The sequence below is a fragment of the Carassius gibelio genome, chromosome B2, assembly GCF_023724105.1.
Source record: "Carassius gibelio isolate Cgi1373 ecotype wild population from Czech Republic chromosome B2, carGib1.2-hapl.c, whole genome shotgun sequence".
In the NCBI taxonomy this organism is placed as follows: domain Eukaryota; kingdom Metazoa; phylum Chordata; class Actinopteri; order Cypriniformes; family Cyprinidae; genus Carassius; species Carassius gibelio.
In genome coordinates this window covers 21,814,420-21,830,809 of record NC_068397.1, presented here as the reverse complement: position 1 = coordinate 21,830,809, position 16,390 = coordinate 21,814,420, and the positions used below count along the sequence as shown (strand labels likewise).

Below are 16,390 nucleotides of genomic sequence, written 5' to 3'. Positions count from 1 at the left end.
CAGAAATGCACCCAACTGTATTTTTTTGTATTTAAAATGAAGAATTTGACTATGCATCTTTGTTTGTCATGTAGTACATTGTTAAGGAATTTAACAATTGAAAATATTATTATTATTCATAACAGTTAAGTTTACATTGTCAAACACAGAATTGTTATATGCATTTTACTTACTGGTTTGAATTTGCAACTTTGTTCCTTTTCCAAAAAAGATTTTGTCTACGCTATTAGACACACAAAGTGACGCTTCATACCAAATACCTCCAAACACTGAATCTGTCCATTCAGCAGAACAAATTTTTACTTTATATATTTGAGTAGTAAAGTTTATCACAGCATTTTATTGTTATGCATTCATTAGCTTTTCTTTGTTTTTGAAAGTATAAATTTAAATCTGAAATGTGAAATTTAAGACTTCAATAACAGGGCATGTTTAAAAGAGATTCATTTTTAGAGAATTAAATTTCATAAATAAGATGCATATGCTTTTTGGTGTATTTGTTTCATTCTAGAGAGCACTTTCTCTAGGACATTCACTCAGCAACCCATCAGAATCACATTTCATGGAGCTTCAACATTTCAACCTTCAACATTTGCCCAATTACTAAAGCAAGTCACAGAACACTTTCTTTCTTTCTTTCTCTCTCTCTCTCTCTCTCTCTCATATACATAAGAGAACTCTGAAGATGTTTTAAGTGCCAACTTACTTGAATGGATGAAAAGTTTGGTTCCTTTACCAAAGTTTATCTTTCCAAGACTGCCAGTATTCACACATGGCTATACATCCATACATAAACCTATGCATCAGAGGCAATCTCTAAAACTACATGGTGCCTTTCAGAGGCAATTTCATAATGCATTTTTATTTTTAAATCTTCTATTAGATTTGCTTTTAAAAGAAAAATTGGCATGTTATATGTAATATATTAAGGATGTTTTAATTCTACCTCTGAAAAAAAAAATCAAGAATGCTGTACTCATATGATAAATGTAGTAAACGATCACAAACATTAACTGTTTAACTACACAACATGTTTGGGTATATTTGTTTGGGTATGACAAAAATAAGTTGTTTTAAAATGCACACAAAATATATGTTATATTATACTAAACTATTTTTTGCAAACTGCTTATTTAGTATTTAAAAGTCATTTCTAAGATAAATATTTTTAGTGATTTAAAGATCCGAGAGAGCAGAGACTTACTTGATTCCATAATTAGTTTGATGCCATTTGCAAGAATAAGCCTGTCATTCCCTCTAGTCACACAACGTTATACACCATTACAGAAACTCCCTGTAAATGCCTCAATCCTCACATCAGTGGTTTAGGTTTTGAAATCAATTTAAATAATTAAATCAATTATTTCTGTTTTCTTATGAAGCAGTATATGACATTTAGTTGAAATTTCACATAGATTGAAATTGGATTTAGATTGAGGAAAAGCGAATACTAAACACTTTCAAATACAACAGCCATGCAGTTGAATCTTTTAATGTTGATGCAACATTTAAATGTTTTAGATTTTACAAAAAAAAAGATACTAAGATTAAACCTTATCATTAAAACTACTCAAATTGATTTTTAGAAGCAAAACACTAAATATGACCAGCAATCAATTTTATGTTTAATCTGACATCTGAATTCAATGACCCATCAAAATATTTAGTTTGACAAATAAACAACTTACTTGATTCCACAATGAGTCTGGTACCATGGCCAAATATGACCTGGTTAACCCCTACTGCATTCACACAGAGCTACACTGCTTAACAAAAACACCTCAACATAATACTTTATCTATTTTTAAGGACTGACACTAGATTTAATATTCCACTCTCAGTACAGTTTTCAACTCATTTCCCACTAATTGTTGTTATTTAAAATATTTTACTAATTTAAAAAATATATTATAATAATGAAACATTTATGAACTTCGTTAATCATTATGTTAGTCAAACATTGCATTTGCAACTAATATACCATCAAATGCAGACAGAATGATGTTTATACTTTTCTTTTTCATACTTTGAAAAAAAAGAACAGGTTAGCAGAAGTGGTTTTTGTAAATATACTGATGAGTGAATTCATATTTATGTCTGTATAATAAATAAAGTAGCACATAAATGTCATTTTCTTGCATCTCAGAAGACTTAAACGTAATAAAGAATAATAAATCTCACCTGATTCCACTATAAGTTTTGTACCGGTGCCAAAGATTATCTTAGTGACTCCCTGCTGATTCACACAACACTTAACACCATATCAATATCCTTCAGTGCAAAGTGGTCTGAATTTCTATTTCTATGTGCAAACTCAAAACAAAACATTGCAATTATATGCTTTGAATTTTCACAAGTGATGATTATATGAAAAATCATCATCATTCATTTCTCTTCCCTTCGAAAAATAAAAATAAATTAAATTAAAAACTAAAAAAGCAGTTTCAAGCTAAAATGTCATACTATAAAGCAACAATAAAAGCTATTTAAAATAATACTCACGGGTCTGCACAATTAATTTTGTTCCAGATCCCATAATGATCTTGAAGCCAGAACCAGATGACCACAGTGTTGCATTCTCAGACATAAAACCTCCTCACACAAGATACAGATAAAGAAGATAATTTTAAATGGTATATCTTCAAATCATAATTTAGCAAGCATTCAATATCAATGATAAAAGCTTAAAATTATCAAAACACTTCTATATTTTATCTAATTTCCCCCTAAATTTGAGAATTACCAAATGCATACCAAAAAATTCAGTGATGATATTAATAATATCATGCATCAATTATCTTGATGCAAAAACCTCTCTAATACATTTAAATGTGTTATTGTGTTGAAACAAATCAATTCTGAAAGAAATCCTTACCTTAGTGTCTCCCTACTCCCAGTTTATGTCAGATCCCAGAATAATTTGTACTTCCTCTGTAAGAAACAGTATGTGTATAAAAAGTGTCAAACACCTCAATCTTTGCTAAAAATGAATTCAAACCAGAAAATTTAAAATGCCACTTGCACAGCAGAACATTTTAGTTAGCTGAAGACAATCTTTCAAATGAGAAATATGTTAACTCACCTCTTCATATAGACATCGGTGTTCTACTGGCCTAGTTTTAACGTTACACACATGGCCAAGGCCTAAACTTATTTCTTAATAATACTAGGCTAAGATTTAAATTTGTTTTACTCGGTTTTGTTTCGTAAACGTTTATTAAAACTAAATGTGTTTGTTGTCAACGAAGCTAAGTCTTATTTTAAGGCGTTTTCGTTCTAAATTAATGTTTTTGCTTGAAAAAAAAAAACACTTAATATCGAGTCGAGCTTTATATTTGATGGAGTATCAAGCAGACACAAACGTTTAGGCTAGTTACCCGTGCCACCATGTGCTATTTGTAGAGAGCTATATATTTTTAAGATATTTTTTTTTATTCTGTGATATAAAAAGTGTCTTCTGAAAACGGACAAGGCCAGTCTAGAATCATGTTTCCCTTGAGCCAAAAGCTTTCGAGAGTCTTGTATGTTTACATAAACAAAAGACGTGTGGAACACGTAGAATCACGTTGGATGTAAATGCTCAGTCGGCCACTAGAGGGCACTCAAGTCCTCCATTCAAAACCAACGACAAAATCCCACTACCAGCCACAGGAGGGCAGTAGACTTTATTTCATGGTCTTAGATGAGTAGCGAGCTCAGCTCAACGTTTTCATGAAAGAAAGTTGAGCACATCACTTAATATTCATTAATAAATAGTTCATAAATAATAAAATTAAGTGATTTATAAAGAAAACAAAAAAAAAGTGCTCTTAACAGACTTAGTAACGTAACTTTTCTCAAATGCAGGCTAATCATCAAAACTGAGGAAAACTGTTTTGAGAAATATTTATCTTTTAATCATTTCATGTAAAAATTAAGTAATTAAACACTTTAAGTAATAATAAAAAAAAACCTGTAGCTGTGAAACTTTGCAGCTGTTTTTCACTTTCTGTAATAGAGTGGAAAAAATGAAGCAACAAACATACTAATTCTTGGAACCCAAAGCGAGCAGCAGATCTTTATCTGAAACTGTGGTTAGAATGTGTCTCCAGTGCCAATGTGCTGTTGAAACTGTGGTTTAGACATACTCACACGAAACTTCTCTTTTATAAAGACATTTTATTATTTAATATATTTTTGAAAAATCATATTACATGCAAAGATCAGAGCCTCAATAGTTAAGTGAAATAGTTATCCGTTACACAATTAGACATGTAAAAGTCTTAAACAATTATATACTGTTATGTAAAAAAAAAAAAAGTAAAAAAAGTAAAAAATGTAAAAGTATAAAAATGTAACAAAAAACTTCGCAAACTAAAGCCGAAAATACACACACCAATGCAAAGCAATAAACACATTATACCACTGAATTCAGAAATGTTTCTAAATGTCAAAAAGGTTTGCAATATTTCTGTATATTTGAAAGGCATTACGAACAATTTGTATTTTTAATTTCATTATTATTATTAGATAGAATATAGATTAATATTGACCCTGTGGCTGACTGTATAACCGCATTTGTTCATTTGTGAGATTATTCAGATGATTTTGCTGAATTGAACTTTAAAATACGAAGGCCTTTACAGTCATCATTACATTAACTGCAACACATTTAGCGAGCAGAATTCTCAGACCTGTCACAAGAAGATTCATGAAGTTCATTTTTGGAACACCTGCAAAAAAAAAGAAAACAATAAATTAATCATCCTTTGATTTTAAATGAATTTATATCTTGCATAGTATAATGTAGATATTTTCACACATGCAAGATATACATGTAGAATATCTTATGTATTGTATTACAAACCAGTGTCTATGAACTCTGAGGCAGAAGTTTTAGTTTGACTTGTTTCACAAGGATTTGGAGTCGTTGGTTCGGGTTGATCTACTGAATACAAATTAGGTAGAACAAAACAAAAAACTCTTAAAATACATTTTGCATTTACAATACTCAAAAAATAAAATTAAATCACATTAAAAGTTTTTTTAAAAGGAAACAATAATTATCCATTTAAGTACAAACCTGTTGATTCAGTAGGGTCAGTTTTGTCAGTTTTGTCTGTGTTTTCTCCATCCATTTTGCATGTTTGGATTTTTGATTTACCACTGAATCCAGCATAATAATATCTTCTGGTCGAGCTGGATAAAGGCGCATTGCTGGTTTGAAGATCCACTTCCTTGTTATCTTCCAAAGTCAAAGTCATTTTATTTTCTTGAGGAAAGAACCCGGCGGCCAGACAAATATCCGGTTCATCGTCCTTGATAGGGGACAAGATGGACAGAAACGGAGGAGTTTTCGGTACATCTTCTGAACAAAGAAAAATAAGCAATTTTCATCAGTTTTTTAGTCCTTTGGTAAGACAGTACTTTTTACATATGTGGCAGCTGCAAAACTATGCTCATGATGTCAGTTAAAGACTTTTGCAATCATCTATTCATGCACAAAATATCCCTAGTCTTATGAACAAATGCAATTACTCTACTAGAACTGTTTTCTTTGGAACAACAGCCCAAGTTATCAAACATACCGTGATCAGAAGCTGAATGCTTCACAGCCGCACAACCAACTAACTATCTGTTTCAAGCTATTTTGCAGAGTTTTTCACTATTTTCTCCAGCACATTTGTTGGTGTAAAAGTTTGTAACAGTTTAAAAGAAGTACTTACTTAGTGTGACCGTGAGGGTTATCGGTTTTCCGAATGTTAGGGTGTCAGTAGCTGAAAATGCACCGCTACCCTAACCCTTACAAAAACACTCCTGAACCTAGATCAGTAATGGGACTGACAGACTGACCTAACTGAGCCCTGCTGACTACAACTAACTGACCAAAGTTGATGTTTTCACAAATTCAGGTGTACGGTTTGGAAAACTGCAGTATGAGAACAATGAAAGTGGATTTACTTACTTGGATTGACCGTGAGACGGATGGGTTTCCCAAAGGTTAGTGGATCTGCACTTCATTCAGCCTCCTGACAATATCCTTTTGTAATGGAAAGAATCCGCACGTCTTAATAAATACACTAAAGACTGAATCTGAAAGTTTGCTGTTAAATATCCAGTCGAAGAAGTCCAGCTTGATATCCTTTCAAAGATAATTCCATCTGTCAGTCATCCTCGTGATATACCCATGTCTGCTCCATTCACATACAAACAGATGGCTGGAACAAAAGCCTTCAAGACAAAAACAACAAGATTGAGAGAACAGTTCTGTGATAGTTCAGTCTTTCAGTCAGATATTAGTTTAAATGTATCAATATAGTTTATAAGTAAAAATAACAGGACTATGAGATTTTGTACAGCACCTAATGAACAATATATCACTGTGGTAGTCCAATCACAATGAAAAACACCAATACAAAAACCCATGCCCTCTATTGAGGGGCTGTCTTATACGGAAGAGAGAGAAATGTCGTCATCTGAAGAATCTTCTCACCTTATTAAGAATCTTCTCATATATTGGGCTAAAACTATGTTTAAAATCCATAGACATGAGATGAAACCCCAAGCTGCAGTAGAAGTCTTCATGTCTAAGATGATAGAACAGCCTCAGAAGGATCATTCAATGCAGTGACAGTCAGTTAACCTCTGTGAGGTTTTTGTACGGGACAAAACTAGAATTGAATCACTGTGGTACCCCAGTCCACACAATGACACAACTCGAAACAAAAACCACCCTCCTCTGTGTGACAGAATCACTTCAGAATAACTAAGCATGGAGAAATTGTCACCTAAAAGACCACCGCAAAGAAAACATTTTAGAAACAGAACTTTTTTTTTTTTTTTTTTTGAGAATTGGGCTTACAGAGCTCTTGTTGTGATAATGTAAGAATTCACTACTTGCGCCTGTAGCTGTTTGTATTTACAGTCACTTATTACAACTGAATATAATTACAAGGTAATATTAATTATATTAACATATAATGGTTATTAGATAAATTTTTAAGAATTATTTTTTGAGTTGACTGAGTGATTTACTATGGAGCCCCGCACATGACATGAAGGGAAAAATTATAAGGCTAAATCGTGTGCACGATTTACTAATTCGTTCCCTCAATGTACTAAAACGTGCACACAATTACTATTGCGTTCACTCTATTTATAAATTGTGCGCACAATTTACTAATTCGTCCCCTCGACACGATTTAGCAAATTGAGCGAACGCAATAGTAAATCGAGCGAATGCAATAGTAATCATGTGCATGTTTTAGTACATTGAGGGAACGAATTAGTAAATTGTGCACACAATTTATTTATTTGTTCTTGCATGTTATGTGTGGGGCTCCATAATATACTGATATATCAGTGTATAAATACACATGGATGTTAGAAAAGATACAAATCAAAGTCTTGAATTAAACTTCAACCATTATGAATGAATAAAAAATGGATGGATTTACTATGTACTATTACAAGAATAATGTTGGTGATCCAAAATCAAGGAGAAAATAATAAAATGCAAAATCATTTCAGAAAAATGTACAGTTAATTAGTTATTGTTTAAATAAAAAAATTCTGAAATTAATTGCAAAAAATCCCACCTAACATTAAAGTTTTAAAAACACATTTAATCTTCAATTTAATGTAGAAAAAAAATAATAAAGACAGTATATTTTTAGTGGCATCTTTTTTATGACTGAAGGTGAGTATCACTGATTTTTTTGCCCCTAATATTTAACCATTGAAATTAGCCATTCAATATTGCACAACTGAGAGCTATCAGTTAAAAAAAAAGACTTTTAAAAATAACTTTTAATTTAAGTGAACTTAATCTGAATATAATCTTCCCATAATCCCCTTATAATAAATGTTATATTTAGTCCTCTTCAGCAAGTAGAAAATAGAAAAATTAAAAATATAGAAATTAAATCAAGTTATCAAACACTAAATTCTAAATTAAATAAAGATGAATCCTTAAAGCTTTTCTATTTACTTCTTTTGTTCTTTGATTAATAGACATCACAGCAGCTGGGTTATTAGGTTATTTTGGCTGCTTTAAGAGCTGTAGATACTAAGCATGATGCAGATCTGACACACATCATGTTTTCTCACAAGTCTTTTCCTTTTCTGACCACTTCAGGTCTTAAAGTCGACTAATGAACTGACGATTTGAATTAAGTGTGCTAGATGAGGGGGACAGTTTGGAAAAACACTACATTTTAGAGATATAAATGTGACTCATAACAACTTAGCACTTAGGCAAAGTTGGACTGCGTGTCTCCCATTCAATGTTGTCATAAAGATTTTCAGCATCGAAATAAATGCAATTCTTGTCAAGAAAAAAAGAGACTGAAGCAACAATTGTGAGAGGGGTGGCCAAATCTAGCTCCACCCCTGCATTAATTGCGTTAGGATAGAGTGGAGGTAAACTCCCCCCTGTTGTTTTCACCAAAATAACTACAAGATAAAGTCAATATACATTTTTATTGTAACTGTGGACTACGTTGACAATAGTGATAAAGAAATATTCACTATGAAGCTTACACTGGTGATTGTACCTGAGAGAAAACAAATTTATCAGTAAATAATCTTATTTTCAGTGGTAAGAAAAAGGTGTTTTATACACACAATATGTAATTTTCGCTGCTGAAGGGCACGTATTTCAAATACACAAAGAGACAAAGGCTTTTTGATTGATGACACCGTAACTGAGTGTGGAATCATGGGAGTTGTGGACTTCATCCCCACAGCCGATGCAATCTAACGGGACTCGGGCAGAAATCATCTTTATGGATGAGTTAAAAACGGGGTGAAATGCTCGTTTTCACTCAATATCCTGTTAATCTTGAGTACCTATAGAGTAGTAATGCATTCTTCATAACTCCAAAAAGTCTTTAGTTTTATTATATTCATAAGAGAAAGATAGTCTGTACCGATTTTTCCCGGAAAAACACGACCGACTGGAGGCGTGACGTGTGGGCGGAGCTAAAGAATCACGAGCGCCAGTAGACTTTTGCGTTGAGAGCGTTTTGGAAGTTGTGACATTACCGTGAGGAAAAAAAACCATCATCCAAAACAAACCATGGCTAACAGTCAGATTCAGCCATTTATTTATGATCCAGAATCAGATCCCGAGGCTGAAACTGAACGAGAGCAACAGCAGCAACGACTCGCTACGAGCGGGGCTCGAACCCGGGTCTCCAGCATGGGAGGCGGACGCACTAACAAGGAGGCAGAGATATTTGAAGCAGTTTTACTCACCGCCTGCGGTTCCAACACACGGTCGTGACCCTTTTTCGTTGGGATTGCATCATCCTTAAGAAATAAACGAAACGCAAATCCGGCGTCAAACTGGGCCTTGTTTGTAAAACAAGCATCTTCGAAATGCAGGGGAACAAACACAAACACTTGCACAACTCCGTTGATGCTCTGTAAAAATAAACTCCATCCACTGGTCCCTTAATGCTGTTTTTTTTTTGGTAATCTGTGCAGGGTTGTCTTGCCCTGGCAACCAAAAACACACTTCTCTTGTGACTTTTCGCGACGCTCTCGCTCTGATCAGTGAATGATTGTCTGTGCTCAGCTCTCTCTGCTCTGCTATACTCTTCCGGCAGACGTGCCCTCAGGACCCATATAAGGAAATTCCGCTCCATCTAACGTCACACAGAGCCATACTCGAAAAAAACTTTCAGAAACTTGTGACAAACCGGAAGGAGTATTTTGGGAACAAAAATACTCCTTCAAACGTACAACTTAATTTTTTTAACTTTGTCCATGTTTAGCATGGGAATCCAACTCTTTAACAGTGTAAAAAATTCAGTATGCATGAAATAGCATTTCACCCCACCTTTAATAATTAATCAACATAGTAAAATGAAGCAGGGTGAGCGAAAGAAAGCTTGAACGAGCATGACACATGGCTCAAAAGCAGCGGAACTTTTATTATGCCACAGTTGACCACTTCCGCTCCTTCTGGTCGTGAGTATGTGGGGGGAAAAGTAGCGCTGTTTTATCATGCTCAATATATTCCAAAGTTCTGTAATAATGCTCCTCTGTGCGGTCATCACCAGTTTATTAAAACACACAACATATTAAAGCGTCTTTGGTGTTTCCATGTTTTCTACAAAACAAAACCAGAAATTGAAGGGTTATGACGTCATTGGCAGGCGACACAATGACACAATGGACATGGTCCGTGTCACTAGATAAAATTTCTCTGGATTTAAACATTCTTCGAAACATTTGGGATAATGTAAGCACACAAGTCATCAAAATATATACCATTGTTCTAGTGGTTTTTGGATATTTGAAAAAAAAAATCGTACATATTGCACCTTTTAAGTTTATTGTTAGGTTATATATGATGTGAGAACAGTAAGGCCCGTAGATAGGGAGTATGTGTTATTTAAGAAAAATATTGTATTTTCAGAATGACGTAATTTCTTTCTCAAACATAGTCGGATTTTTCAAATAGGCTATTATAATTCATAATTATTTTAATTTTAGGCTAAAATTGCCTGTACTCAGATTTTTCTGTAAATGTGTAAAGCATATTGGCTTTGGTATAATTTTTTTACACATTTTACCTTTGTTTGCCAAAAAAATATTCAAATGAATTCAATGGATGAAGAACCAGAGCAGATGTGTATATACATTGATTGTTCCTTATTTGGTTAGGTTGGATTTGATCAGTTCCTTATTTCATAAAAGTATGATCAGAAACACTAACAAATAACTTTTCTTCTCTTATGCACATTAAGAAAAAACATTACACTATACCCTCCAAAAACTTAGCCTGGTGGAAGTGTAACCACTACTGCAAACAGATACAGTGTTGTACAGTTACAAATACATAAGTACAACAGTTGTATTTCATACATGTTGTAAATGTTTGCAGTATAACACCTGCATAGTTGAAATCAGAATGGCTATAAAAAATTAATAAATTATAAAAAGTTAAAAGTAACAGTTTCAAATTCAAAGAAAAATTCTGACTCTGATTGTTGCTTGTAGAATAAATATGATTATTTCAATTTATATTATAATCATGCAATTTGACAATGTTTGAGTTATGGTAGTGTTTTAAGGGCTGTCAAGACATGAATGAGGGTCTGGTCAAACTGAAGCTAACAAGATAGGAAACAGACATGCATTCTGAAATCAAATGACTTTTGAGTTTTTGTAGGGGCTCATCAAAGATTGACTCAACGTGCTCCCAACTACACACTGAAATACTCTGTGGCAAAAACGGTTCAATAGAGTTTGCATTAAGGAGTGAGATGATAAGGCAGCTGGCGTATGTGGTTAGCATATCTTCAACCACTTTGGTTTCCTTTCAGGAAGTGGGTGAGAAGCTGAGAGATGTTCGAAGAAAACCCCATCCCCTTCCATTTCTAGACAGCATCAAGCTCACAGTTCATTCCTCTGTGATTTACAGTAAACCCAGTTTCACTCTCATGTATGCCAATTTTGCACCAACTCAAATTTGTAGTAATAAACTGCATAGTTACGAAATAAAAATAAATGCTAACGCTGACAAAATAGGGCTCCATTTTTCTACATGAACTAAATCATTAGTTGTCAAACAATTAATATTTTTACAGCATTTATTTATATAATGTTGAAGGAATTTATTAATATTTATAGTATATTTTTATTATTTATAGTAATATTTATTAGCATTTATTAATATAAATTAATGTGGATAAGGAATCATACAGAATATACATTAATGTTAATTTCCACACACATTTTTAAGTTGGTTGTATAAATCATTGTATTGTGTATTGTGTATTGTCATATATTTATAAAAAAAGGAATACATTTTTTTTTTTTTTCTAAAAAAATGACATTATTACATTTTACCAAAACTTACACTGTAATAAAATTGGTTACTAGGGCTGGGTTTTGACACAAATTTCATGATCCGTTTCTGTTCTCATTCAAAAGCTTTCGATTTTGATTACCGATTTGTTTCAATATATATTATTTTGGATATATATCAGGTACCGTACTTGTCAAATTTTCTAAAGGAAAAATATACATGAGAATCATTTGGTACTATATCACTTTAATATTGAAGGTTAAAATTGACTGATTTGTAAGCTATAGCCTACAACTCCTAAAATTACACTTGAAGTTTTTAAAATAATAAACATACAATTCAGAATATTTTTTTTTTTCAATTCGTTTTCAAAAGTTCATTAACCAACTGTGGTAAGAATCTTTCATCAAGCACGGTGAGTAGTGGCTTCTCCTGCTATTGTTATTTGCACCTCTTGCCACATGTACAGTTTATCTATCTCTGTCGGCGATGAGGGATTCACATGTGATAAATGCAGGGAAATAGTTAGGCTGACAGAGAAGATTTCAGAATTAGAGACACGCATCCAAACTTTAATTGAGGACAGTAAGAATGAGAGGACTCTAGATACGGCTTTGGATGCGTGATGCGTCTAGCTCAGGGATTCCTGTACATTGTTCGGTTCCGGCAACAGAGCCCCCGCAGCAGGGCAACTGGTTGACAGTGAAGCGGCATAGTCACGGGTCAAAACACCGCTCTTCTGTTCCGATCAAAACATTAAACAGGTTATCCCCACTCAGTGATGCACCCACTGAGAAACATGATGAAAGTGCTCTAGTTATTGGCGATTCTATTGTACAGAACGTGAATATAGAGACACCAGCTACCATAGTCCAATGATTACCAGGAGCCAGAGCGCCTGACATCTTGGAAAATTTAAAAGTGATGGCTAATGCTAAACATTAATACAGTAAGATTGTTATTCATGGCAGCACTAATGATGTTTGACTTCGCCAGTCGGAAATCACTAAAAATAACATTAAAAAGGTGTGTGAACAAGTACGATGTCAGACACTGTAATATGCTCTGGTCCCCTCCCTGCTTAGCATGGTGATGAGATACATAGCAGATTGTCATCACTCAATGGCTGGATGTCTAAGTGATGCCAGCAGAATAACATAGGTTTCATAGACAATTGGACGAGCTTTTGAGGCAGACCTGACCTGTTGAAAAGAGATGGTCTTCATCCCTCCTAGGGTTGCGGCGCTCTTCTCTCTAGAAACATGGCACATAGTCTTAGAGTGTGTACTTGACTAACTGGGGCCCAGGTCAGGAAGCAGACAGACCGGCTAAACCGACCATCTGCTAGCCACCTCATGTCACAGAAGTCATTTAATTCTCAGCACATAGAAACACTTTTACATAGATATCATAGTATAGAGACTGTGTCTGTTCCCCGAACTAGAAAATACAAAAAACATTCAAACAAATTTAACAACTGAATTGTGGTTCTAAAAAAAAAACTGACACAATACAAATAAACAAATGACAAAGCTTGGCTTATTAAATATCAGGTCCCTTTCAGGGCACCATACAGACTTTATTAAAGAGATTGCTGATTTTACATCTGAGTTAGTGCTGGCTGCAGATAAAGTTTTAATAGTTGGTGATTTTAATATCCATGTTGATAATGAAAAAGATGCATTGGGGTCAGCATTTATAGATATTCTGAACTCTGTTGGGGTTATACAACACTCAGGACCTACTCATTGTCGAAATGATACTCTAGATTTAATACTGTCACATGGAATTGATGTTGATAGTGTTGAAATTATGCAGCCAAGTGATGATATCTCAGATCATTATTTAGTTTTGTGCAACCCTCATATAGCTTAAACTGTAAATTCTACTTCTTGTTACAAGTATTGTAGAACCATCACTTCTACCACAAAAGACTGCTTTGTAAGTAATCTTCCTGATGTATCCGAATTCCTTAGCATATCCAAAACCTCAGAACAACTTGATGATGTAACAGAAACTATGGACTCTCTCTTTTGCTCCTTTACGATTAAGGAAGGTTAAGGAAAACAGTCTGACACCATGGTATAATGAGCACACTCGCACCCTAAAGAGAGCAGCCCGGAAAATGGAGTGCAGCTGGAGGAAAACAAGACTAGAGGTATTTTGTATTGCTTGGTGGGAAAGTAACCTATCCTACAGAAAAGCCATAAAAATTACTAGATCTGATTACTTTTTGTCTCTTTTAGAAGAAAACAAACATAAGCCCAGGGATTTATTCAATACAGTGGCTAAATTAATGAAAAATAAAGCATCAAAAAGTGTTGATATTTCCCAACATCACAGCAGTAATGACTTTATGAACTACTTATAAAATCGATACTATTAGAAATACAATTTTAATCATTCAGCCGTCAGCTACAGTATTGCATCAGACAGAAAAGTTCCACTCATTCTCTACTAGAGGAGAGGAAGAATTGTATAAACTTGTTAAATCATCTAAACCAACAACATGTATGTTAGACCCTATTCCATCTAAGCTCCTAAAAGAGGTGCTCCCAGAAGTCATGAATCCTCTTCTGAATATTATTAATTCCTCATTGTCATGAGGATATGTCCCAAAAACCTTCAAACTGGCTGTTATAAAGCCTCTCATCAAAAAAACACAACTTGACCCCAAAGAACTAGTTAATTATAGACCAATCTCGAATCTCCTTTTTCTGTCCAAGATACTAGAAAAGGTAGTATCCTCATAATTATATTCCTTCTTAGAGAAAAATGGTATCTGTGAGGATTTCCAGTCAGGATTTAGACCATATCACAGTACTGAGACTGCTTGAGTTACAAATGATCTGCTCTTATCATCTGATTGTGGTTCTATCTCTCTATTAGTGTTATTGGATCTTAGTGCTGCGTTCGACACTATTGACCACAACATTCTTTTGCATAGATTAGAACACTTTGTTGGCATTAATGGAAGTGCATTAGCATGGTTTAAATCGTACTTATATGACCGCCATCAATTCGTAGTAGTGAATGAAGAGGTATCATATTGATCACAATTGCAGTATGGAGTACCTCAAGACTTTGTACTAGGGCCATTACTCTTCACGCTTTACATGTTACCCTTGGGAGATATTATCAGGAAACACTGTGTTAGCTTTCACTCTTATGCTGATGATACTTAGCTCTATATTTTTTTGTGGCCCGGCGAAACATAGCAATTTGACAAACTAACAGAATGCATAGTCGATATAAAAAGCTGGATGACAAGTAATTTCTTACTAATAAATTCTGAAAAAACAGAGGTGTTAATTACAGGACCTAAATACTCTGCATGTAATAACCTAGAACGACTTGATGACTATTTGATAGCAATATATTTAGGATCAGCACCTAGAAAAGACCTCTACAGCCCTGAAAGATAGCGGAGACCAGGACAACAAGAGCCCCAGAGACACATCCCCTATAAAAGACCTTGTCTTAGACGACCACCGGGACAAGACCACAGGAAACAGATGATTCTTCTGCCAATCTGACTTTGGTGCAATCTGGAATTGAACAGCTGGTTTCGTCTGGTCAGACGTGAACTGGACCCCCAACTGAGCCTGGTTTCGCCCAAGATTTTTTTTCTCCATTCTGTCACCTCTAGAGTTCTTGTTCCTTGCCGCTGTCACCTCTGGGGTCCCTTCATTTACAGCGATATCGTTGACTTGATTGCAAATGATTGCACAAATATTTAAACTGAATTGAGATGATGAATTCATTGATGAACTGCCTTTAACTGTCATTTTGCATTATTGACACATCGTTTTCCTAATTAATGTTGCTCAGTTGCTTTGACGCAATCCTTTTTGTTTAAAGCACTATATAAATAAAGGGGACTTGACTTAAATCGTGTCTGTAATTAAAAAAAAAAATGAATTTATTCCAACATAAATTAAACATAAGAACAGTAAACATTATAATAAATGTTATATTGTGCATATATTTTGCAAAATACCCCTCTACAGTTTACGTTTTTTTCTGAGATAAATGTGACGTTAAGTGACAATGTTTACAAGACTTTATATTGACGTCTTTGCATGGCTGAAACACTAAATGACCGATTACAGGAGACATGATACAGAGTGTAAAGTTAATAGAGTACCACTTACCTTCGGATGTTTAGTCATGATAATTTTGTTCTGAAGCTGGTATTAGTGCGGAGGTCACGATCAGTTTAGGTGCTCCTCGCGCTACGGCGTCTGTCAACTGATGTGCTACAGATATCGGTCACTCCACATTAAACAGCGCCAAAAAGGCATTTATTGTTTGAATATTGCAATACAAAGGATGGACAGAATTTGAGATCTAAAACTTTGACTAATATTAAAAACACATCGCATCGCCAGTTATTGGATATGAAGTGCATTTCAATTTTTCTGTCCATTACCATTAACTGAAAACAGGCTAGACGAATCGACTCTTGGATTGGTTACTGTTAAATCATGATAACTAAATGTATTAAATCTGTATTAAGTTTTATGCATTTTCACAACTTTGGACCCCCTCCGTTTAAGTGATTGGAATTCACTGTGGTAAATATATCAC

The 16,390-nt window shown here is 34.2% G+C and overlaps 1 protein-coding gene and 1 long non-coding RNA gene across 6 annotated transcripts in view; both read right to left on the bottom strand.

Annotated features, from left to right (window-relative positions):
• LOC127951248 (M1-specific T cell receptor alpha chain) overlaps positions 1 to 3,038 on the bottom strand; it is a 48,541-nt gene extending 45,503 nt beyond the window's left edge. Inside the window, exons 1-2 of one of the 3 annotated variants that reach the window (XM_052549064.1) lie at positions 2,876 to 3,038; positions 2,503 to 2,592 (exon numbers count right to left, since the gene is read on the bottom strand). In XM_052549064.1, coding sequence (XP_052405024.1) covers positions 2,503 to 2,587 — 85 coding nt within the window. In that variant the 5' untranslated portion in view covers positions 2,588 to 2,592; positions 2,876 to 3,038. Of the gene's footprint in view, positions 1 to 1,204; positions 1,230 to 2,502; positions 2,596 to 2,875 lie in introns of those variants that run through there. The other 2 variants (XM_052549065.1, XM_052549071.1) reach the window with 2 other exon arrangements.
• Positions 3,039 to 4,643: 1,605 nt separating this feature from the next.
• Positions 4,644 to 6,610, bottom strand: LOC127951247 (uncharacterized). Of its 3 annotated transcripts, none has more exons than XR_008152626.1 (5): positions 6,473 to 6,610; positions 5,945 to 6,210; positions 5,063 to 5,347; positions 4,847 to 4,927; positions 4,644 to 4,712 (listed from the first exon to the last, which is right to left on the bottom strand). It is a non-coding gene; the product is annotated as an uncharacterized LOC127951247 (long non-coding RNA). The 3 variants fall into 3 exon arrangements; XR_008152625.1 differs by lacking the exon at positions 6,473 to 6,610 and adding an exon at positions 6,342 to 6,428; XR_008152627.1 differs by lacking the exons at positions 5,945 to 6,210; positions 6,473 to 6,610 and adding an exon at positions 5,706 to 5,897.
• Between the last annotated feature and the right edge of the window lie 9,780 nt (positions 6,611 to 16,390).